This window comes from Dromaius novaehollandiae, chromosome 21 (assembly GCF_036370855.1).
Source record: "Dromaius novaehollandiae isolate bDroNov1 chromosome 21, bDroNov1.hap1, whole genome shotgun sequence".
Classification (NCBI taxonomy): domain Eukaryota; kingdom Metazoa; phylum Chordata; class Aves; order Casuariiformes; family Dromaiidae; genus Dromaius; species Dromaius novaehollandiae.
In genome coordinates this window covers 5,614,229-5,638,958 of record NC_088118.1, presented here as the reverse complement: position 1 = coordinate 5,638,958, position 24,730 = coordinate 5,614,229, and the positions used below count along the sequence as shown (strand labels likewise).

At 41.1% G+C, this 24,730-nt stretch overlaps 1 protein-coding gene across 2 annotated transcripts in view; it reads right to left on the bottom strand.

Moving 5' to 3' along the window:
• NCAPD3 (non-SMC condensin II complex subunit D3) overlaps nucleotides 1–24,730 on the bottom strand; it is a 32,525-nt gene that overhangs the window by 6,722 nt on the left and 1,073 nt on the right. For both annotated transcript variants that reach the window (XM_064524295.1, XM_026099215.2), the window contains exons 2-27: nucleotides 23,464–23,618; nucleotides 22,640–22,802; nucleotides 21,625–21,809; nucleotides 20,556–20,738; nucleotides 19,804–19,865; nucleotides 19,446–19,533; nucleotides 17,929–18,062; nucleotides 17,139–17,211; nucleotides 16,383–16,508; nucleotides 15,946–16,198; nucleotides 15,399–15,461; nucleotides 15,141–15,224; nucleotides 12,353–12,426; nucleotides 11,303–11,437; nucleotides 10,332–10,552; nucleotides 8,640–8,831; nucleotides 8,205–8,302; nucleotides 7,954–8,069; nucleotides 6,387–6,494; nucleotides 5,745–5,859; nucleotides 5,546–5,653; nucleotides 4,270–4,508; nucleotides 3,426–3,505; nucleotides 960–1,097; nucleotides 483–616; nucleotides 121–320 (exon numbers count right to left, since the gene is read on the bottom strand). In XM_064524295.1, coding sequence (XP_064380365.1) covers nucleotides 121–320; nucleotides 483–616; nucleotides 960–1,097; nucleotides 3,426–3,505; nucleotides 4,270–4,508; nucleotides 5,546–5,653; nucleotides 5,745–5,859; nucleotides 6,387–6,494; nucleotides 7,954–8,069; nucleotides 8,205–8,302; nucleotides 8,640–8,831; nucleotides 10,332–10,552; nucleotides 11,303–11,437; nucleotides 12,353–12,426; nucleotides 15,141–15,224; nucleotides 15,399–15,461; nucleotides 15,946–16,198; nucleotides 16,383–16,508; nucleotides 17,139–17,211; nucleotides 17,929–18,062; nucleotides 19,446–19,533; nucleotides 19,804–19,865; nucleotides 20,556–20,738; nucleotides 21,625–21,792 — 3,192 coding nt within the window. In that variant the 5' untranslated portion in view covers nucleotides 21,793–21,809; nucleotides 22,640–22,802; nucleotides 23,464–23,618. The remainder of the gene's footprint in view (nucleotides 1–120; nucleotides 321–482; nucleotides 617–959; nucleotides 1,098–3,425; nucleotides 3,506–4,269; nucleotides 4,509–5,545; nucleotides 5,654–5,744; nucleotides 5,860–6,386; nucleotides 6,495–7,953; nucleotides 8,070–8,204; nucleotides 8,303–8,639; nucleotides 8,832–10,331; nucleotides 10,553–11,302; nucleotides 11,438–12,352; nucleotides 12,427–15,140; nucleotides 15,225–15,398; nucleotides 15,462–15,945; nucleotides 16,199–16,382; nucleotides 16,509–17,138; nucleotides 17,212–17,928; nucleotides 18,063–19,445; nucleotides 19,534–19,803; nucleotides 19,866–20,555; nucleotides 20,739–21,624; nucleotides 21,810–22,639; nucleotides 22,803–23,463; nucleotides 23,619–24,730) is intronic.

Below are 24,730 nucleotides of genomic sequence, written 5' to 3'. Positions count from 1 at the left end.
GCCCGAGCAACGGCATATGGGCACAGCATGTCCTTGGCAATTTTTGCACAAGCTTCTCTATCACATTTCTCCCACCACAGTGACCAGCCCTCTTTCCATACCAGACCAAGCGCCATTCACCTGTGAGATGAGCTTTTTTTGTGCTGCCTGCATAACCACATTGGCCATTGCCATTTCATCTTCATCAGGCTGCATGTCTTCTTCGGGTTTCGATCTCATAGTTGATAACTTGATTTCTTTGCAACTAAGGATGGCAAATGTATCCGACAGCAACTCACTGGCTTCCAGGTCCAGTGGAAGTACCTTATCCACAAAGCATGCTGGAACAGGCAGGGGAGAAATAAGAGAGTATTCTACTGGGAACAGCAGTGCCACTAAAGACAGGAAGATATCATTGCTGGATTGAGCGCCTAATGGTTTTATATAAACACCAGTTGTTTGCCAGATTCGTTATCTTATTTCGTTAAAGAGAGACCTCCTACCTAGAATACTGTGGCTAATTTTTGTTGTAATGCTGAACCTCTGCTCATCTGTAAAGTGGTCTAGCAGGAACTTGTAGATATGCATCCTTTTTTCTTTGTTATCTTTTCCCCTCAGAGAAAAGAGATTCTTCGCCCTGCGGTAGAGGAAGATACTTTACAGGGACCAAGCCACATGACACAAACTTGCAGAAATAACAAGACTTTAAATCTGCAAGGAGAATTTGAATGCCACCTCCAAGACCTACAAACCAGTCAGGATATCACACACTCCCACCAATTACAGAACTCCTCCCAAAAGTGCCACAGGGACAGCAGAACACTCTTAATTTAATACCACCTCCCCTAGCTTAATTTAAAACCACCCTCCCCATTGAAAACACTATATAAAGCGCCAGGAAAGCTTTGCTGCAACCCAAAACTGCACGACCAGAAAACCCATCGCTTAGTGGTAAGGGGATACAAATTTGCTCAACTGACCGCTCACTCTGGGGGAACTTGTTGTACTTCTCATGTTTCTCATAGCTATTGAAATGGAAGATGCACTCAATGAAGTGTTGGGAGAACATTACTGGATTCCTCTTCAGCAAGAGATGCACCAGGCAGAATTCCCCAAACCTGGAAAGGAGTTAAAGAAAGAACTAACTAGACAGCTTCTAAAAGCCACCCCTGAAACCCAGTGCAGAACCACAAACAGTAAGGCAGAAATACGGTTTTCCTCTCACAAGTCTCCCTCAGTACACTGCATTTAATTCTTGTGTAGCTTCATCTGGGCTTGAACAAGGATACCAGCTTATGGACTTCAAGCCCTTTTTCAGTCAGACTTACTTCAGTACGTCAGCCCATCGCTGTCCAATCAGGCTTTTTGCAATAGCTCATATCCTCCCCCCTTGTCTACTGGGAGATCAGCAACACTCACATTGCAGAAAACAGAGATATTTATCTCCATCTACTACGGATTGGGTATACCCTGGGTTCTCTGAATTCTACAGCAAGGATGATAGTGTTTGCTCCACAAGATGTACTAAATAGCAATTTAGTGCTAATGATTATTGGTGCTTTAAGTGAAAAGACACCTAAATGTCAGCGAATCGAACACATCCCTAACCTTCTCCCTCTCTGCAACGCATACTTCAAAGCTCACCCAGACTCTGAGGCCTCAGTTAGCCGGGAGTTACTCCTCCTAAACGAGTGAGAAAGAATCCTTCCTATGCTAACAAACTGCAAATACGTTTTTTTATTTTCCAGTCACCTTGAGATTGATTCCTTTGACCCCAACAAGACCCCCACGAACACAGGCTACCCAAGTTATTGAAACACTACTGGAAAGCAGTGGCAGAAGCGAAATGACCGCCAAACCATCCAGCAGCAGCTCAGCGGGATGATCCTTAGAACTGTAACTCACCCTGCCCCCAAGAGCGCGTGCTAACCGCACACAGACCAGTGATAAATGCTTCGTGGCAAGTTCAAAAGAAAGCTTCTCCCTTCACTGTGAACCACTGTGCACTGGGAGCTAAGCAAAGGTCAGACCACTGTTTGTGCATGAATACACGCTTGGGGGGATACACTTACGATTTCAAATGTCAGCATTCATTTTGGCATCGACACATGCAGTCTGCTGCCTAGGCACATGTAGAAAAGCATCAGCTGCTTCCTGAAGTCCCTATGACTGGACTGTATTTAACAGTACTCTCCTCTTCTCCTCTGCTCATATCCAAAGCCCCTACTCGTGCTCAGGATAATAAGTGTTTGACAAATTAGTTTCTACTTGGCAACAGGACACAAGGTAGCAGCTGGAGATCAAAGCATTTTTGTGTTCTCCTTCCCCCAACTTCAATAGGAAGGCAACTCAACAAAAATCTGGTTTTCTGTATTTTGCAAAGTTAATCATCACAAGACCTGCAAGAGCTAGAAGTTAATCCCAGCCTGGGAGAAAGTGTTTTTATCTGGATGCATTCACTGAATGCAGATGCAAAGAAAAAGGCTCCCAATGGAATAGCAGTATGTTCCTCAGTTAAAGCACTGGGAATGTGATGTTGCAATGCCACCATCTACTGGAAAGACATTTTTACATATTAAAAACCCATACAAAGAAAACAAAGGTGTGAGTGTGCACTAGTACGCAACGCTCGGTTCATGCTCCTGGAAGCACCAGTCTTCATTTTGACTGTTGCAGGTAGAAACGCTAGCAAGGTGCCTAAGCTTCTTCTGCATTCAGTCCCTCCTTGCTTGCTACCCTTCTCAGAGGAACCTGTCCCACTTCAACCCTTATCATTTGCAGACTAACAGTATCAAATATGCATTGCTGAGAATATTCAGCCTGGCCTTCAACCATCTACTCTCTATATCCAGATCGAATGTGTCAGGATTGAACTGCAGAGACCTACCCTCATTTCTCATATCACATTGAATAGTTTGAGACTTCAAAACCTACAGAAACTTTATAAATGTGCACTTTAGGCCAATGTGCATAGCTCCTCTTACATGTTCAAGTACTATAAAATGTGGTATAAGTCTTACAAAAATGAGGCATGCCACACAGGAGAAAGACAACATTTAATCCTGTTCCTAGAACAAAAACATCACAGGACAGAGTCTACTAGAAAACAGGGAGGCAGATTTAATAAAGGCTTGTTTCAAAAATCCTTTTCTCATGGATATTTGAGAGTCAAAAAAATAGAGCAGAGCTGCAGGCTTCGACAACAGCCAGGAACACACAGCTTGCTACTTTGGGACCTTCAATTGACTTGGAAAGAAGTTCACCACTCCTTTGCTACCACTTCAGACCCTAAAGCATGACTGTAGAAGTGAAGAGGTTAATGGGAATGTCGTCTGCTGTCTCACTGAAATTTTTCCCCACATGCTGAAGGTGCAAGACTGAGATTGCTTTTGAGTACATCTTTGACCTTTTGGCTCCTTCAGTGTTTTATAGAATGAATATTTTACCTGGCAATATCTGGATTTGGATCCACCAAGACACTGACAAACCGGAAGAACAGACAGTCTTTCCATTTCACAAATTCCTCCTACAAGGAAAACGTAGAAAATAAAATATCAGCCTGAACCAGAAAAAAACCTAGTGTGAACACTCAGATTGTAGCCAGGGTAATATCGGATGGAACCTGGCAAAAAATACATCAGACAAATGAGCAAGCTATACAACTTCACCAGGAGACACACAAGATAAACATCAAGATGACAATGTTCTGGAGGATGCTTTAAACAGTATAAATACCACAGCACCAAGCATCCAGGTTTACCACAGGTATCAACAGAAAAATCTGTTCTCCATTGCCAAGGCACAGGTGCTCCTTGATACTGTTCTCAGAGCCAAATGCACTGCAATCTGCCTTGGTTGGGTTCATACGAACCTTGGAGGGCAAATGCGTTCTGCCTGTCAACGTTTACATCTCTAGAACAATAAACAGAGACAGCGGGAGAAAAAAGCGCTGTGGCACTTGTTACATTCACTCATACAGGCATGATATGGAAGGGAATTCAAAAGAAACAAAGACAGAACAAGGAGGATCAGATGAAAATAATTTGGTTACCCAACTGTATTCGAAGAGAAACCTCCTTAGCTACCAAAAAAAAAAAAAAAAAAAAAAAAGAAAAAGAAAGAATAGTAACAAAATACATAGTTTTAAAGTCTTCTTGAATGAGAGTAGATTGCAACAATACTCTAAAAACAAGCTACAAGCAATACACTTGTTGGTCAGGTTGCCAGTATTCAGCACAACAGAGGTAACTGAAGTGGGTTGCCAAATACATGCTTATGCTTTCTATTTACCTGCAGAAGGTTGGTAAGCAGGATCAGCGTCTGCTTACGGATGAAGGGATTTGGGTCCTTCAGACACATGGAAATGTTAGGAATGTATCTGTCCACCATGGTGGTGTAGCGGACGCATAGATCGCACATAACAATGATAACATTATTGCGAATGGCCACATCATCTGACACCTCCAGTTCTCGAGCTAGAGCTGCAATGCATTTCTTCGCCAGATCCTCATGCTGCAAACACAATTTACCTGTCAAACAGGGATGAGACTGTCAGTGCTGTGAATGTATTCCTGTTCCTAATCACCACAGCCCAGCTTACTGCCTCCTTTGAGTCCAATATGAGCCAAGAGAGAAAGCAGAAAATAGACAAGGGAATAAAAAAGAAACGTGCTGAAACTTGATGAGCAATCTCCCAAAGGAACCATACTTCAAGGAGTTCCTTCCAAACTCTTAGACCTATAGCGTGGGTCTCTATGGCAAATTGCCTCCTCCACAGAGAACTATTACTGTGTACAAGGTATTGCTCAAAGTAGCTAAAAGGAAGAGCCCAAGCTGTCATAGGCATAGCAAGGAGACACTCACCTCCAAGAGCATCGCTCAATCAACTTAAAATAAGATAGCCTACATTCTAACACTACTTCTTTCAAGCTGTTTCAGAGCTCTGTACAAAAGTATTAAGCTTCCCAAAGCAGGTAAGGAAAGAACAATACTATCCATCTGCGTGAGAAGAGATTTGCTTATAATCACAGAGGCAGTACAAAAACAGAAGTTTCACTCAGCACTCTTCATAATACTGGAGACGCAGACCTGACCAGGCTTCTATCACAAAGAAGCTCTTTACTCCTACTAAGGCGGACAAGTAACTACGCACAGCCATTCTGCTCTAAAGTGCATAAAATCACCAGTTTTTTCCCCTGCGTTGAGCACCTTGTTACAAACAAAATAATCCTTCAGCCAGACAACAACCAACTCTAAGAGCAGAAGGGCAGTACAAGTCTGAAGGACATGGCTAACTATTGCTCCTTTGCATACCTATACAGAAACAATGCATTAACCAACTTGAAAAACAGTCACATAGATGGCAGCATTTTTATGGTTTGTGCATCTTGCTACCACAGATATTTGCATTACTAAAAGCTCCAAATTGAAGCAATATGAATATTGAGCACTATGCATTATCTGTTTTAACTGCCACAGCTTTTGAATAGAACTTTAACCAGGGAACAGACAGAAGGGTGGGAATCGGATACAGGAGGACGCATTTCTGCTGCAGGACTGTGCTTACCCAGAGTAATGAATGCATGAGCTCTGACCACTGGAGGCATGGTTGATCCTCTGAACTGGGACAACGGCTGAGAAGCTGGAATTTCCTCACCATCTAGAGAACTGGACACTAGGAAACAATGGATCAGGAATGAAAACATGCTTTTGGGATAGAAAGTGTTGTCTGTGAATGCAAAATTAAAGGGAGTAAAGAGCCTCACATTGGTCCACGTTGATTGAAGAAGCCAGAATGGACTGAATCAAAAGAAAGATGCGTTTCTCCACTTTGGCCGGACACAACTGTGCAGCCTCACCCAAAATGAAGAGATGTTTCACCTACAGACAAAAGCGATACTGCAGTCAAAAGGCAATGGCTAAGCCGCCAATTAAATCAGCAGGAGTCTGCACGGTACTTCTCCAAAAACAACTTAAAACTCCCTCAGTCCTTTCAAGAGGACAGCGGCTAGAGAACAGAAGGTGAAGCTTAGAAACAGAAGCCTGAGTGTGCATTTAATAAACTGTAACTCCCTCACACCCATTAATAATATTGAAATAATCCTCAAAGCATTCTAGGCATATTACAGCTGTTCCCAAACAGCTAATCTGAAAAGTGGAGAAGCAAAGAAAAAACATGTTATTTTATTAAAAATACATGGGACATCATCTCCCTAAAGCAACTTCTCAGGAAAAAGCTCTTGTATCCCCCCATGCCCAAAAACACCAGATTTCATACCAGTTCATACACAAGGCACACACATCAGTATTTTCCTGCATAACAGAGTTATGGGCACGATCTTTAAGAAATACCACTTTCAAGAACACACACATTCTTTGACCAATCTGTGAAGGAGTACCAAACTTACCAAGAGATCTTCTTGTAGCTGCTCTGCTCCATCCTTTTTGAGGACTATATTTGAAATATAGCTTTCACAGGTGGATACTATATCTCCACACACCTGGTTGAGCAGCTCCTGTTCCACAATGGAACCAAATTAGTTCAGTGCTTTATCCATTAAACCAAATTTAGTTGTAGTAGCTCTCCACACACGAATCCCTAGTTTGAAAATGTTTTTATGCTAAAAAAAAAAAAAAAGAAAAAAAAAAAAAAGAAAAAACCCACACACACACAAAAAGAACGAGGTCCTACTGACATCAACCAAACATCGCCTTAGAGCTTTAAAATTCTTCTTGCACATGAAAGGATGCGTGCAAGTGCCAAAACACCTTGGAGAATCTGTTTGGTTATGATCCACAGGCCTATGTTTCCCTCATTATAGAAATCAGACAGATTTAAACAGAAAGCCTTTAGGTAATTGTTCCATGTATATCCCACACATTTTAGATTGTTTATATGAATTTTAAGGCGCTGTTTGGAAATTGCAGTTCCATTCACATGAAAATATGATGTGAATTCTAGGAGGAAAAAACCAAGAAAGCTACTCCTCTATCAGATAGTGAATGAAAATAAAGCATCATTTATCTTTTTCTTACCATCTAAAACCCCTAACAGTAAGAAACTAAATACATACATATATGGCAGTTACACTGTTAGAAAGACTAAAGTAATCAGTACAAAGGTACATCTGCATTTGGTTGCAAGTCAACATACTGTAACGACTATGCCTACCAGTGGGGATTTTTTGAGCATCAATTTTAAAAAAATACAACAAAACCCATCAATCCACTTTGGCTCCTGAAAGACAATGTGCAGCCTTCCAGACTATTTACTGAAGTTTACTGGGATGCCTATTACAAAATAGCTGTCATCAATATAAAAAGAGAAATATAACCCATCCGTATGCAAAATTCATTAGCAAGGGAAACTTACACCAGTTCTGGCTTCTTTCTGACTGTGCTCAGGGTGAGATACAGATTTTAACAGCAACAGATAGCCTACCTTCTAACTGCAGAAGTGAAACAAAGATATGGCATAAAGCAAATGGGGAACTGGGCAGAAAAACGTGCAAACGGTATTCTATTAACTCCCCATTCGGGCCCACAAAAGACAGCCAGAAAACGTGAATCTACCTACAGCAGCTCTGATACAGAACAATCCGAGCTTACACTATAAGCTTATAGCTTCTAACTGGACCAATCCCAAGAAGAACCAACGTCAAAACGGCACAGCAAGAGTCTGCTTTAAGAACACCGTGAGCTTTGACAGAAGGCAAACGCAGGGTATTTCAGCTGCAAAAAAAGTCCTCATGAAGAAAGATCTCTTACAAAGTCCATCCTTAGCTACAGGATAGTCTCCAGCACAACTGCAGTATACCAAGGGAGCTGAGCAGAAGAGATACAAGTTGCTCGAGTCAGATCCTTTTTGTTTAACGAGCTAAAGCCTGCAGATTAGAGATGGGAGCTGCCTTAAAAAGACAGCCCTCCAAAGAAGTGTGAAACAAGCTATTTTAAAAGATTCATTTTAAGTCACACCTGTGCCTCCTCTGGGACATCTGCATACGCATGGCAGAGCTTCTGCAGAGCTTCTACAGCTGGGCTAATCACCTCCAGGGGACACTGCAACTCCCTCAGCCAGCACTTGATATTATCTGAAAAGGAGGTCACACACCTAGGATGAGCATTTTCTAAGCTAATTGAATGCTTAAGGAGAAGAAAAACACTGTTAAGCTGGGAAGCAAAACTGAGCCCTGCCTTCCCCTCTGCAGTTTCTCAGGGCCACTCACCGATCAGCCTCTCACGGGTGCTCCTAGGGAGGTGCTTTGCAACATGACCGATGACACACAGGATGTGTCCCGTAGTATCAGTGCTTGTGTTCTGCTGCCTGAAAAATAGCAGAGGGGACAAACTAACATTAATGCTAAGAAACAATACTAAAGCACAGTAGAAAAATCCTTTCATCCAGGATATGCATTATCAAGACAGAGCTGTCAAACCAGATGAAAACTTAAAAAGCTTAGGGAAACAGTTGGTTCCTGCACAAATCTGCAGGCCATTACTTGCCTCCTAGCTGGAAACACCCATAGCCTGGATGAAGGACTGTGATCTAAGCAGCTAAACAGCACTCTACTTGGAGAAGGACAGAAAGCACTCACGTGCTTTGTTCTCCTTCTTCATCCCCATCTCTTTCCTGCAGAATCGAATTCAAAGCACACATATACCTGCTCATATTGTCCCAGGCTTCAATGATCTTGGAATAATCCAGTTTGGGTGAAGAACCTGCCACCTTGGCAAGCAACATCCAAGCTGGTACAGCGTGCTCTGTTTCCACATGGGACATTACATTATTGATAAAGGTGGAAGAGAATTTATTCTGCCTGGACCAAATCTGAAAAGCTTTGTTCAAATAACGGCTACAAGGAAGATAGAAAAGAAAAAGTAAGTTAAACAAGCAGTAAAAAAAATACCTGTTAGAGTCCGCCAGTAAATCCAACATCTCTATCCGGGATACACCACGCAACATAACAGAGCTGCTAACACTTTGTATTCTCACTCCTCACAGGAAGTCAGGATTTTCACTACATTTTCTACCACCAATATTTACCACTCTCTTTCAGTTACCAATTCACAACTCTGATGCACTTAAAGACCTGGCAAACAGACATGGATGTAGTGCTGTATGCCACTGAGACAGAAAGTCCAACTGACACCAACACAAATCAAGAAAATGTAATTTCAGCTATCTCTAAGGAAGACTTTCTGGCAGTTTTTATTTAACATCTGTGATGGGACAGGATATAGTGATGTTAAGGTACCACAAGTTGCTCATTTATCTGTTTACCCCTAGTTACCTACTTCATGTTGAGAGAGTTCTGAGATTTGTCAGGCTGCTAGGTACTTTAAGGTCATCAAGTAAAGGTGCTATGAAGCTGCAAACTGTGTTATAAAATCGCCAAAATTAGAACATTGACAGTTTCACAGATTGGCAACGCAGCACAACTAGTACCTCATTTTCTACTTCTGAGCTATGCCTTGTTGACTAATAAACATACAACGGTCTTTAGCCAACGTATGTTGCATCCTTGCCATACCGTGTGTCATCCCCTTTCTTTTGCTACTTCCCACAGCGTCCTGCAACAGGCAGAATAATACTGTTTGTGATAAGACAAGTAGCATGGTACATCAGAATTAATAAAAGGAGATGTTCTCCTTTTTTTTATATATACTCTGTTACTTCGGGCATCAGAACACCATTTAACTTAAATATTTGCGCTGCTATCAACACATCAACAACACCATGTGACATTCCCGCGTATGAACACTAGAATTCAGGGAGAGGACAGAGGTAACAAGAAGAACAAGTAAAAATACTCAACGCAAAGAAAAACTGCACTCTTCTCACCAACTGCCAACATGCATGCGCTTGGCAGTTCATCGGTCCTAGGAAATGGCAGAGCAACACAAGCAGCTCACAACATGACAGTTTCCATCTCTGACCAGTAATATGAACTTACATTGTCTGTTTCAAGTAGGGAACTGAAATAGCTTAAAAAAGTCAATACACTTAGTTTCCTGTCTTTGTGCAATAGACAGCACATGCACTTAAACAATACGTAAATTATGATACTTAACAGTCTGTGGTCACACAGTAAACGGGGAAGCTGAGAGTATAACCTCACACTTGTATCTTAGTCCTCCAATTGATAGGCAATTTCCTACTGTAAAGGAAAAACTGCATATTCTAACAGGATTAGGAAAAAAAAAAAGCTAGATTTTTTCCATGAATGCTAACATAATAAAGGCAATAAAAACCATCTGACACACTGGACAAGAGAGCTGTTACCGATACGCTAGCAGAATCCAAACTCTCTTTCACTGATAATAGAGGGGGTAGAGGCGGGGGAAGTACTTACCACAGCTCCTGGCTTTCTGAAGTCAAGAGGGTAAGGAGCTCCCACGCTAGAATCTGCTTTTCATCTTCACTACTGAATTTATTATAATGCTTTATATGTTGCAACAAGAGCTGATCAAGACAATCCAAGGCCTTTTCTTGGACAGAACTTTCCGTGTCCATCACAACAGGCACCACTCCACTTAACCAGGCCTTCCGTACCAGAACATTATCGTGCTGAGACTGAGAGAAACCGACTTTGTATTAGAAATATTTTTAAGTCCTGTATGTATGGATAAGATCAACAAAGGCCTAGAAACCTTCAGAATCATCTGCCAGCTTTAAAAATAAATTTTAATAAAAGAACATACTGCTTAACTAGCACTATAATAAGGCAGCATACGGAACAAGGGGGCTCGGATCTCCTTGATGCCCCGAGGTGCCGATCACATCTGTGATCGAGCTCCCTGGTATTCCTGCTGAAGTTCCGTGATACTTTGTTTTGCAATCCTATAAATAATTATAAGTGTCTGAATAAAGCTGTACAGCAGATGATTTAACACTAAAAACAGGGAGTTGTGATTAATATAAACCTCATGCTCTAAGTTACTAACCCTTTGTGAATAAATAGAAAAGCAGGAAAAATATTGCAGTGATACCATCTACACATTACATCTCAGTAAAGTGATTCAGATTTTTTTTTAAACTTGATAAGGCCAACAACATAAACATTTTCTCCATGACACACAAACCAACAGCCAGGAAAATAAATGTATCCAGCAGTTGGAAGCATCCTACATAAATCACAAGTTTATGTGAGAATGAGTCATGACTTCCAAGTCAAAAGGTAATAAAAAACTTAAAACACAGTCATAAAAAGAATCTGGATGAATGAACAACTGACATGTACCAGATTTGTCTGTTTCTTCCTTCTTTTAACCCACACTTTGCCCATCTCAGGTCTGGATAAGAATTTGTGCTACTTTTCCTCACCACAAGCAGCTCCGTCACAGACTGCAAGGCCTGTTTCCGTACAGTAATAGCAGGGTCCCGGCAACGATCTTGAAGGGTAGACAAGTCTTCTGGAGTACAAGGAATCACATTGTGTTTCAGGATGCTCATAAAAACCTGGAAGTCAAATGCCAGGATAACTTTGTCGGATATACCGGTCATGAGGATTTGGCAGCAATTCAAATATACAACCCACTCCCTACCAACCTTAGCTAGGGATTAACTTATCTCACTGACAGTGAAACGTGACAGTAACAATTTGTAAGAACTGGACACAACCAGAGACCTAGAACAGAACAGAGAGCATCTTTCCATTCAGATTTTGTAATGGTGCTTCATACAAAGTCAACTTGACATTTTCTCCTTGAAACTGATGTCTTTTATATAAACTAGGTCTTTTACCCGGTAAGAAGGAAGCGGAAAAAAAAAATCCAAAAGCCTTGCAACAAAAAGGTATAAAACCATAAGCTGAGAAATTCAAATCAGTGTGAAAACTGAGGGAAAAATCTGGGGGAAACACGACTAACACAAAGAAAGGCAGTCAACAGCAGACATACACTTTCTAAAACAATGACACTTCCATTAAACAATGCATCTTTTAAAGCTAATGACTTCATTAAAAGAACTGAGCAACAAGCAGAGCAATACATTCCTCAAATAAAGGCTGGATACAACCTAGTGTCTTTGTTAATGAGGTCAAAACAAACGAAGCAGCTAATACGCTTGAGTTTATAAGGAAGCTGCTTAATTTAAATGCCTATTGAGAAAAGAGGCTCTCTTTCTGAATGATGGAATACAGGAATGCCAGCAACAGTACTAAAAAAGGTTTTAATCATCATACTTGTATTATTCACTTATCAAGAACTCGCAAACAAAACCTTTTTAAGGCCTGTTTGTACTCTGCAAGGAACAGCCAGAAGCTACAGGTGGGCATACTTACACACACTTCACTACAGTACTATGGCCTAACTATTTAATTTAATGCCACCCTTGGTAATCACGCCAAGCAAAGAAGCAGTCAAAAAAATATACCTGGAGAGCAGATTTCCTCACATTGGTCTTCTCATCCCCTGCTCTCAGTCTCAGCATGGCCATGATCTCTTTTCCTATCCAAATCCACAATGGAAAAGAAATTATAATAGACTGCCTAAAACATCATTTTGCTGGGCTTACACAATGAACACTGTACAGCAGCGGGGAGAGGCATAGCTCTGCACTCTGCTGAGCAGCTCTTGTTGCCAGAGACTTTCAGGGAGTGAGAGGGCAGGACTGATCAAAGCCTGACAAAAAGCCCCAAACAATCCAGAATGAGACACAAACAAATGGAATTTTTTTTTTTTTAATTTTTCCATTTGAAAATGTATCTTACGACATATCAGAAAAGAAAGTGACATACCAAGTCATTTGATACATTTGATACAGCAAAAAGAAATAATCTGTAATTTCCAGCCCATTTATTTTTCTGCATAAGACGTTAGGCTACCATCAAAGTTTGAAAGCCTCATCAAATGAATCATGCACAGCTCCAACAAAAGTCCATAGCACATATAACCTTGCCATCTGTGGGAAGAATACTTTGAGGACAGCCCACAAACAAATGGATCCAGCACAGACCCAAGATAGGTCAACAAACTTTTATGCAAAGAGCTTAGAATGACTATGATCTTCTGTGAGTTATGCCTCACACCTCCACACAGCACCAAGTATTAATATATGCACTTCTGTATTTTACAGAGGGGAAACTATTCCCACTTACAAACTGACTGAATTTCCTTGGGGTTGCAGAATGGCACCTACAGAGAAGAACCCGAGGGCCCACATGGGTAACAGAACGCTTCTCCTGCCACGTATGGAAAGTTCGGCCTAAAATTTTACTTTCTGCAGCCATATTCATATGTACTGCTGTACATTCTTGGGAAAAATACTTAATCAAGAGGACGGCTTATTAACTGACACATAGCTGAATACACAAAGCCACAATCAACTTTTTCTTAGCTTTCAAATCATTCAAAAAGACTGTTGACAAGCTGGCAATTTCAACCATTTTACCATTGTTTCCAAGGCTTCTATAATCCTTCTTATAATTCTGCCAATACTAACTAAGACTTCCCAAATATATGCTAAATTTAGAGATCTGTTGCTTATAGATATTCATCTGAAGATCCACTGTGCTGCCATTAAGAAATACGATTAGTCACAGGGGACTAATCAAAAGCAGTCTGAAGATAGATTTTGACCAGAGGAAGCAAAGGGACTTTGATCTGTGTGATTAGTGTTTCCTTAATGGGCAGCTAACTACAATCTCACCTTCCTCCTGAAAAAAGCTTGACAAAAAAAGCACAGAATGTTTTCATTGCAAGATTTTGCCATGAAAATAGTCCAGCTCTTGTGAAGGTGACCAAATCTGCTAAAACAATCACACTTTGCCAGTTGGCATTGATTTTACTCACAGGGACATAGGAAGAAATACTGAGTTCTAAGAAGCCGAGAACTAGCAAGGGAACATAATGTGCATACACTGTTGGGTACTGCATATTCTGCAGCACATATTTCACTCTGCATACTATCCCTACCCTTCTCTTCTTTGCCCACATGCATTTAGCACATTCTGCTTACCCTCAGCTAAGATTTATTTTGCATCTGAAATATGAGCTGTTTGGTCTTCATAAAAGTGCAAAATTAGCCCAGGCACAAGCCAAACACAAATGCGTGCCAGACAGCTTTGCTAATGCACCTTGACTGGCTCACAGAGCCCTGTATTTCAGCTATCCTCTGGAGCCCCAGACAGTCCTTTTTCATCCAATTCCCTTCTCAATTCGTTTAGCCAAGTGCCAACTGTATGCTCAGCTGGGTATCAGATACAAAACCAGATATCCTCTGCCACAAGGAGTCTGCAACTAAACAGGGAATACACAATACCATAAGTGGCCTGGAGGACATTTCTATCTGAGGGAGCAGATTAACAAAATTTATCAGTGAAATGTTTTAAAAGAAAGCTTTGAATAGAGAAGACAGGAGCCTGGCTCATGGAGATAGGGAGAGAGATCCCATGTGAAGAGCAGCATGAGACATGTAACAAAAACACAAATGCAGGATGTGAACTAAGCAATGAATTGAATTGTCAGCAGTTCAAGAGAGGTGAACAGCAAGGACTGAGAGCAAAGATAATGGCAGAGGTTAGAAAGAAAAGCTTTTCCATGGAAGAGGAAAAGAAAGAAAAGGATTCAAAGGGGGAACATAACGGCCAGAAGAGCCAACTTACATGCTGATTTCATGCTATCAACAAATTGAGACTAGCAGGTTGCCATTCTGCAGCAGTCCATTTAACCTCATACTCTGCTTTCAATTCCAGCCAATACCTGATGCTGCAGAGAAGTTAATTCTTCGCTACATAACAGTGCTAGTCAAAGGTGCTCTGTTTTATGTAGTGAAAATATATTAGCTCTTTGTGCACTGAAGCAAGAGGAGATTTAATTACCCTTAAATTTATGGAGCTGCAAGTATTATATCCCAACATCAATTACCATCCTTTTCGGAAAGAAATAAATTACCTGCTTTTCAACAAGTGTTGCTACCACATTAGTGGAAATGAACATCAGTATTTCAAGATTAAATTTATTTTTCAGACATAAGTGGAAAGAGTACTTCTTTACGGCTGGCAATTCCACTCTCTTTATCACCCGCAAGTGGTTTTTAACACCTCTACAGAAAGATCTCTCCACTTTCTTTGAAAAATGGACAACGAATACACTTCAGAAAATCTGATTTCAATTGAACTTCTGAAAAGCTATCTAAAAAAGCTAGCATAATTTTGACATACCATCAAGCACAGCACTATCACTGCTGTCTGTCAACTCAATAGTTTTGAAAGTTGGTAGGGTCTTCAGTGGATGGTTGGACAGACCTGAAAGAAACGTTATAAGTTTAAGAATAAAAATGGCACATGTTCACTCAGCAATATGGTTCATTGCTAAATGGAGCACTTTGGGCATTCACTAAACTTTATAAATATATGTATTTTTAAAAAACAGCATGTCAAGAAAAGCCTAAGACTTATTATGAAAGAATGACTCTATACCTTCTGCGTCGACCATCATACTCGCAGTGTTTGTGTTTGCTTCCAAGACTGCATGGTCAGAGGCTGCCAAAAGGAAATAAAAAAGAAAAGAATTTAAATGTAGTACTTTCATTTAGGATAGTCTGTCATTCCAAATATTCTCAGAAAAGTAATCTAACTGTAGGGTGCTATATTCACACTTCTGAATTGTGCCATCTGGCCTTTACCACACCTGAGGGACTTCAGCATGCCAGTCATGAAAAATGCAACTCAGCAGAGGCAAAAGGCAACTCAAGATTTAATCGACTGTCAGGCAAGAATGAAGTTTTTCTCTAAATGACCAAATGACCATCTCTGGGAGGAATCAATTTAGAACAGAAAATCCCTCCAAATATAAGACTTCACGAGTAACAAGACTCATTTATTACTTCCCTTTAGAGCGAAGTACACAGGGGCACCACGTGCTGATTTTTAAGCTCCGGAGAATCAGTTCTACTATCTCCCAATAATTATTCCCCAGAAAATTCAAGAAATATTTTAAAATACCTAATTTATCCACCATACTTACAGCTTTGTAGTAAGTCCTGTATACTTTCCAAGGTAGTAGAAGCTTTCATTTCCAGACAGTGTGCAAAACTGCTTAAAGCTTTGCTACGAACCGCGGGTGCTTTGTCGGAACACCGGCCAAACACCATGACCTGTACTAAAAACTTATGCTTTAGAAACTTCTCATGGTCCAGGGACAAGGAGCTATCCAATTTCCTCTCCGGCACATCCAACAAAGCTAAAGCTACATCAAGGGCAAACACTCTGTAGGAAATCTGTTCAGAAGAAAAAGTACACAAGGTGCTCTCTTAATGAAAGCAAAGTCACGTGAACTGCATACTCAGTTTGTGCCTTAAGGTATAGGCGATAACAACAGTGCTATTCAGTGTTAATACTGAACTCTTCATCTTCAAAATACTGCTGTACCTGAATTCTGGAACATGAAGGAGATGTACTTACTTTGGCATTGTGTGAGTATTTATAAAGCCAGGCAATGAAGTCAGCAAACTCTATACAAGGGAGTTTATTCAGCAAATTCACCAAGGCCTGTGCAGCATATGTGCGATAATCAGCCTTATCTGGGACCTGAAAAACAAGCGCCTTTGAGCTTGCAAATTATAATATTCCAATGCTCTGCTCTAAAAGCCAAAAAGGCATTTGAGTGCTCAAGATAAATATTTGTTTATTTAATGAGATGACACGGTCACATTCACCAAGCGCTGGGAGGAGAATCACAACTTCTTCAGCCACTGCTTCAGCACTCACCCACCGGCACACAGCAAGTTCGCAAGGCAAAGGTGGAGTTTAGATTAAACCCAGAGGCAGTGTTTCTACATGGCAGTCTTCAGACAGTTAGTCGGGCAAAGAGTTCATACAATCCTTATTTCCCTCGACTAAAACAGTGTTAATAGCAACTTCAGATACGCTCAAAATTTTGGAAAGTTCAGAAGCAGGCTAAAAGCAATTGTGAATGGAAGGGAAAGTGTACACCACCAGTATTCATATCTTAGGATATGAAACTCTTTTCAAGAGGTCTGAAAACTCTGGTAAAGATCAACGCAAAACATCATCAGACTGTCATGAGATTTTTCAAATAATGAAAATCTTTTTGTTCCTTACAAAACATTGTGAAAACAGATTTCCCAACTATTACAGGTACTGCAATGTATCCACAGATAAGTTCTTCCAAGTAAGATGCACCAAAATTTAGCATACCTTGGTACAAATGTGTTGCAGTAATATTCGAAGTACAGGAAAAGCAACTTCTTTCAGCTCCTCTACCACAGAACTGCACAGAAGAATAAGAAGGGAACATTTATAAGGTTGATTCTGTAATAGCGCAAAACTCAAGTCAAAGACGTTGCTTTTGAAGATACATGCTGAAAGCCACATTCCAGAGTCACAAGTGCTAGCGCGACAGAACATAGTCAGAGGACGGATCTACTCACTCTCTGCGTTAACCTGGCTTTGCAGGCATGAAATATTTCTTCCAATATCTTTCTACAAGCGGAAGGGCAACATGAAAAGCTTCTTAATTTTCAGTTTACTTATCAAATGTCATCTAAGGACCTCTGCACAAGCTACACTTCCCAACAACATGGCTCCCCATGTAGGGGGAAAAATAAACATAGGCAAAACACGTCTTTAATCAAGAGAAAGCAAAGAATTAAGGAGAAATGAGCTCCACATTCATACAGTATCTCCTTCGCAATACTTTGTAGAAAACTACAAAATCCAAAAAACTGACACAAAGCAAAATACTGGAGAAGGTACGTCCTCTCCACTCACTGCCACTTTTCTGTCAAACATCACCTTCTTCCCCCTCCCCCAGCAAGTACTGTAAATTACAATTATAGAAATTGAAATTAAACCTCAGCTGCATGAACAACTTCAAAGTCAGTCCCAGTTATTCCCATCCCTTTATCAACTAACAGTAAAGCAAAGGTATGCCAGAAGGAAGAGCAGACATACCCAGGAAGGGTAGTGCCAGAACTCTGTACTTCACCTGATGAATTTTATAGCCTGATTCCTGGCGCTGATCACGGGTGATGTGATTGCAAGGACTGTGCGTCTGGAACCGCGTCCACCTTCCAGCATAAGAATGACATTGAGGATTCGTTGGAAGACACGACGGAGAATCTGTAAGGAAAAGGTTATCTTCAGGTTTATTTTCAGTAGCAATTGGAGCAGATAGGTAAACATTCTGACTCAGTTCATGAAATAATTCTGAACCAAAAAAAAACTTAGATCCAAATAATATCACCTGGCAAAATACGGCTCCTAGCAGAATAATTCAAAAGGGAACCATTTATACACCTAACACCTTTCCTAGACGTGATGATCTCCTACAAATCCAGTAAGGCCCAAGAATGACTTCCTGATAACAACAGATCACCTCCAAAGCAGTAGACTTCAAATCACCAGAAACATTCAGAATTTGAGGAAATTCATCATTTTTTTTTGCACAGAAAACACCTTAAATTAAAAGCATGTTTTTACTGCCACATGCACTTGAACTTTGAGGCTTTTCCCCTTGCCGTACTTTTGGGACCCCAGCATGCCTCATTATCCTGACATTCTCTGAGAAGTCAAACAGGAGAGACAGGAAAGATTACACAGGTCTGAAAAGGGGAGATACTAGCGCTTCGCAGCACTACAAGAGTAAACACTTCCGAAAAGTTTGTGCTGCACTGGGAAACCAAGTAGTTTGAAACACAGAGGTCTAAGGCTGCAGTTCCTCCTGGAAAGCAGGACAGATACTCAGGCACATATCAGCTTAATGAGTACTGAGCTCCAGGCTTCCCTGACTAGACAGCTGCCAGTACCCTGGCTTGCTAGCTCAAAACTAGTTCATGTGTGTTTACACAGATTTGCATTCACAGCAGCACAGTCACACCCAAAGTTCAAAAGCTCCATCTATAGGAGTGGCACAGAGATAGGTAGGAGATGACACAGCATGCTCAGCCATTTGATGAAATAAAGATGTAAAGCTGCAGACAGATTTCTGGTAGAACCGGATGCTCCATCACGGCAAAATGTTCCGTGAATTAGCATCAGCTTTGCTTACCACCTTCTGCGCATAACACTTCGCCGGTTCCCACCATGCATCACTGCTGCACTATCCAAAGCCACAGCACACTACCAAACAGTGCTGGAGCTCCACCTAGCCAGAAGCAAGAAAATTCCAGGCAAAGGCAGTAACCTGGAATCCTCCCTTTTAAGATGCAGAGGTCTAATGTCACTGTAGCTATCCCTCTGTTCTGAATTCATTGGTCAAAAGAGTCACTAAAGGACAGAACATAATGCACATGAAATGCACCATCACACAAGTCAAAGCTAATAAGAAGCAGGTGAAAAAAAGCATCTTGCCTCTGAAGCAGCAAACACATGAACAAAGTTAGTGCAGAAGCAGTGTAAAAAGTAAAAAATGTGCAAGTAAAAACAACACGCAAAGGAGGAAAGAAACGACTACTCCTTTTCAATACAGCAGTGAGGATTTTCAAGACTTGGTCCAACTTTTACCTTATCTTCTGTACCATGTAGAGGAGAACACAGTAATCGCAGTCCATAGTAGGCCAGCTCGGGGATGTACTTTGCTTGATTAACACTCCTAAGCAAAAGAAGGCAAACAGATGCCTTCATCTCTCATCAGAGAAACATTTACTGCACCTATTACAACTAAACGTGCTCATTAACTGGAACACATCATTCAATATTTACTAAACGTTGTTTGCTGTCAGCTAGGTGGGAAATTTTCTAATTATCTTCAGTGAAAGAAATCACTCCTTTCATTTTGATATAAACAGCATAATAGCAATACAAGCATTGAGTGCTTTACCTCTTCAAAGCACTGTCTAAACATTAAGAATTAATAGCTCACATTGTTGCTGGAAACTCGAACTCATGTACCGCTGGCTCAAAGCTTGTCATTTCCACAAAGATCTGCAAGGAAAGAAAGCCAAGTTTAGCTAATTCACACACGGGGAGGACACGCAGGTCTGCTTGGATGCTTGAGAATCAGACTCCAAGAGAACCTCAGGCTCTCTTAACTTTGAAACCACAGTACCTCAACTGAAGCAGACCCCCCAAAGCCCACAGGTTTGATATCATGGTTCTTCCCCCGGTTACTGTGAGGGTTAAGCACCTCAGAACAAAACACAAACTGCCCAGCTGGCCACTAGCCAGCAAATGCTAAGCATAAGGGCTATTTGAACATTTGCCTCCTTCCGGAACTCAGCTCTTTGAGCCAAAACTGTCACTGGTGCACTGCCATCCGCTTCTGATCCCAACCCCCCCCGCCGGCTCTTCCTACAATTAGATGTTTACAATTGTTCTTTCCAGGAACTGAACAGGACTCACTCTTTCTAAAGCAGTGGAGGTCCCAGACTCACTATAAAATAAGCTACGGGTCAGCATGCCTTCTCAGTCCCTGGACTAACTCTTTACTATAAAATGCACAGACTTGGAGCAGGCACCCCATGCCAAGAGGTACACAGAGCACAGTCTACTCAGTGGACTGTTTTATGAAAGGCAGGACTGCAATCACTTCTGTGGCTGTGGCTGCAGTGTTCTGTATGGACCAAAAATTTGTGTTTGGGGACACAGTCTTCCTCGAGTCCAGAATATTGTTACCTGCAGGCAGTTCTGCACACACTGAGGTTTTTCTTTCAGGGAGAACTTAGGTAGAAGTCTTAAAAAGTTTTTCAGCAGAAGGAAGACTGACTTGCGAACTTGAAGACGATCTTGAGTTGAAAAGTAAACCTCTTCATGATCCTCCTCCTCCTCTTCTTCCTCCTCTCCAAAAATCCCTTCCATCTATATTGGTAGAAAACAAACAGAACCATCCTGTCCCACTGCAGTGACCGACCTGTTTTGCACGTCTCTCTCGGTGCTTCACAGAGTTCTTAGGCTAGATCCTATAGGATTTCACATCCAAAATTCTAAATGTTTTCTTTCAGATTACTTAAACGCATTTAGTAGTGACAGAAAACAGATGAAAAAAGAAAAAAAAAAGATGAAAGGATGAAAGTTGGGTAGAATATAAAGAACTTCCACACAGCTTATTCTTGTTTTGAAGGTTTTGAAGGACAAAGTCGATCAGAATTGAAGACAACTATCTGAATTTTCATCTGACACCTAGAGATTCATCTCAAGTAATTCCCATTGCACCTATTCCCTTTTTCCTTGCTTGTAATGACCCTGCAAGCACCAATGTTCTCTCAGGATTTTGGATCGGTAATTCCCAGTTCCATAAAGAAAATCATATAAATGTCAGAAGTAGCAGCTGAATATAGCTAACCACAGCATTTAGCCCTTAACCTCCCATCAGTAAGTTAGCAAGGAAACTCAAATACCGTTTGCAAGCCTGTCACTTACTAACCTGCAGGTCTCTTAAAGAAGCTGAGACAAATTAGTTTCCCTCTCTGCTACCGAGCTTTCTAACAATATGCCACAGAAAAATAAGCTTTATTTTTCCTATTAGTCAGCAGTCAGGGAAATGCAGCTAACATTGAATCATCAGACCTCTGAAATTCCTAATAGGCAAAGGATCAAGAGCACAGCTTGACTGCTGAATAAAAGGTTGAAGGAAAAGGGCTGAAAAAGAGGAAAACTATGACATAGATCTAGAAGTGAAATCGCTTGCCAATGATTTGCTTATTAACAGATATTTATATCTGCAGAAACTACACAAACATCTTACATTGGAGTTCTCCTTTCCACTTGGTTTTCCTTTCTTTCTATTTCTTCTTGCATTGGCCTGAGAGCTTTGAGCATCAGCCTTTTTCCTTTTCCTCATCAGATTTGGTTCTTGAGGCCAGCTTTTTATTAGCGTTTGAAGACATTTATCAAACATCACTTGATGGAACATCTGGTTAGCTACACTGCCTGCCGAGAAGAGAAAACATTCACAGTCATCTTCCAGACAAAATACACAGAGAGTATGAAGCCATCTGGCCATCTCTTCCATTTGTTTTTACAGCTAGAGAGATGGCCAGGACAAAGGCATTGTCCTGGGAACCTAAGAAAGTTTGGGAGATGAAAAAAAATTGTTTCAGCAAAGCCAGACTGCATCGGCGCCTGGAATCGGCAAAGACATTCTCCAGTAGGATCACCAGCTGATTGTCCCCTTCTAACGCAACAAAGATCAGCAAAACTTTTAAGTAGAGTGCACATCAGTCTTGAACACAAAACGATACTTCCATGAATTAACCTGCTATAAAATTCCAACTGCCTGTCATTATAAACAGATAATTTTGTTTGCACAAATCAGCCTGCCAAAAGCACTGCACAGCTAAGTCCTCTCTAGTTACAGAGCAGGAACTGCACAAGTTTTGACAGAATAAGCTTCTCCCACAGTTGTGCCTCGTTGTCAACCCAGTGGGATACGCGTGGTTCCACCTCCATGTGATGTTCAGACTCTCCTGTCAGCCTTGTCACAAAACTAGACACATTACTAGGAAGATGCATAGCAACGCAGACCTGGACTGAGACCATCAAACCGCTTCGTGACAGGACACAAAGCCACTATCAGATCAGAACAGCTGTTCAGCCCTTGACACCGCAGCTGAGCCTGATCCCCAAGGTTTTCAGGGAGATCACGAGAACAGTTCAAAAGCCATCAGTTGTTCCACTGGGAATTCTTGCAAGTGACAGAGTGCTGATTTTGCCTGAGCAACGTTTCACCCAATAATAGAACAGCACATCCTTTCACTCACCTGGAATTTCAAGCAGTAAGAAGTACAACCCAGCAGCCTGAAGAGCATAAACCCGCTGCTGTGCATTAGCTCTTTTATCCTGGCCCACATGGACAAAGTGGTGCAGCACGGCCACAAGAGCATTATGAGAAAGGTTGTTTTCAGCAAACAAGGTCCAGATACTCTGAGGCAAAATACATGAGTAATAGTAAGAAATTCAGTAATAACATGCACATATTCTTTACAAGGGTACCTGCTTGAGAAAGACCTTAGTTAAAAAGAACATCAAGAGCTGTTATGCAAGAAAAATATTTTACCTACAAAACAGCTGTCTTCCCCCCCACCGCCCATGTCCACTGAATAAAATGCCTTGGAGTAACCAAAACTGTTCACAGATTTACTTCCATACGTTCAAATGCACAGGTGGAGGATAGTGAATTCCAGTTGATAAGGTTATGAGATGCTTTCTCACGGTGTACTTAAAAGGTTCTTGTGAACTATACTGTGGCAAGAGATTTCTATTCACATTTTCAACAGCTGCCGCGGTGACCAACCCCCTACTCGTATTTATTGATAAATTATATATGTGTGTGTATATATATATATATATATGTATACACACACACACACACACACACACACATACTTTTTTTTTTTTCAACTTAGGAACAGTTTCTCTCAGAAGCATTCTGGCATATATGCCAGACAGGAATTTTTTATGCAGTCTTAGATACTCACACTAAGAAAAAAATATTTAAAATTCAAGACAGGATAAACATGAATAATAGAAAAGCACAGGACTTGAATCTTTGTTAAGCAGAACATATCCCAGTAACTGGCCTTACTTCTGTATTCTCACGGGCCTCAGCAGCAAAAGGTGAGAGAGACTGGTATAGCCAGGTGAAAGCATCAAGTCCCTCCTCTGTGATCCCCTCTTCTATCCTGGAATCCAGAGGTTCAGTCTCTGTGAAATCTAGATCCCAGACTGTGTTCACCCAGGCTAAGAGAAAAACAACTCATAAATATCACATGCTAAGTTTCTTAAATACTTTCATTCCAAAGGATACTTGAAAATAAACATGGAATATGACAACTAAAGCAGAAACGTCAGGCCCTCACAGACAAGCACTAACAATTTAAGGTGCAAGTGCCTCCCCACCGCTAGTTGCTACCATACCTGTAAGGAGGACAACAGAAGAGAACATGCACGCATGTCTCAACCATCGTTACCTCTGGATCTCAGATAAGTGGGGTTTAAGACACTCTGGGCTATATTTATCAAAATGTCAGAAAGCTGCTCCTTAAATTCTCATGCATATCACTCTAAAAATGTGTTTGCGTGCATGCATATACACACATACATATGTACGTGTGTGTATATATATATATATATATATATAAAACACAGAGGCAAATACATATGTCCATGCCCACATACACACAGAGAGTGTGCAAATATATACACAACACATGTTCTCCATAAAACTTCATAACAAGCTATACAGGACTAGGAAGGAGACAAGATTTGCCTGATGGAGGTACTTGTCAAATGTGCTGAGACTTTGTTTTCTTCTCCCTGTCTCCATTTTTTCCTTTAGAAAATCACACAAGTTACCAAAGGAAAGACAAGACCCAGGAACACAAAACAAATTCTCTTTGAAAAGAACATACCACAGGCAACCATTTCTATGTAGGTGGATTTTTAGTTTATAAACACCTACAACAAGGACAACTGGTACTCACTTATCCATGTCCCTCCCTCATCCCAATCTATTCTTAAAAAAAACCCTTAAAGTAGAAATTACAAAATTATAGTTACAGTACTGCCATCAAGCACGATAACTACCAGTTATACTGCACACCGAAGGAAGGCGAATGCCACTTCTGGGAATACACTACCTTGAGACACAGATGTGAGTACGCATCGGTTCCCGCAACTGCCCTCGGTTTCTACCCAACCTTCTCCTTAAGCTTCCAGGCCTGACAAGTCCTGCCCAAGAGCTCTCCTGCCCTGTACGAGCGCTCGGACCATGCTGCTACCGGGACACGTGACAGCCCGAGGGAAGAAGGTACCTCAGCGCCGCCCCGAAACCTCCCCCGATAAAAGGCCTG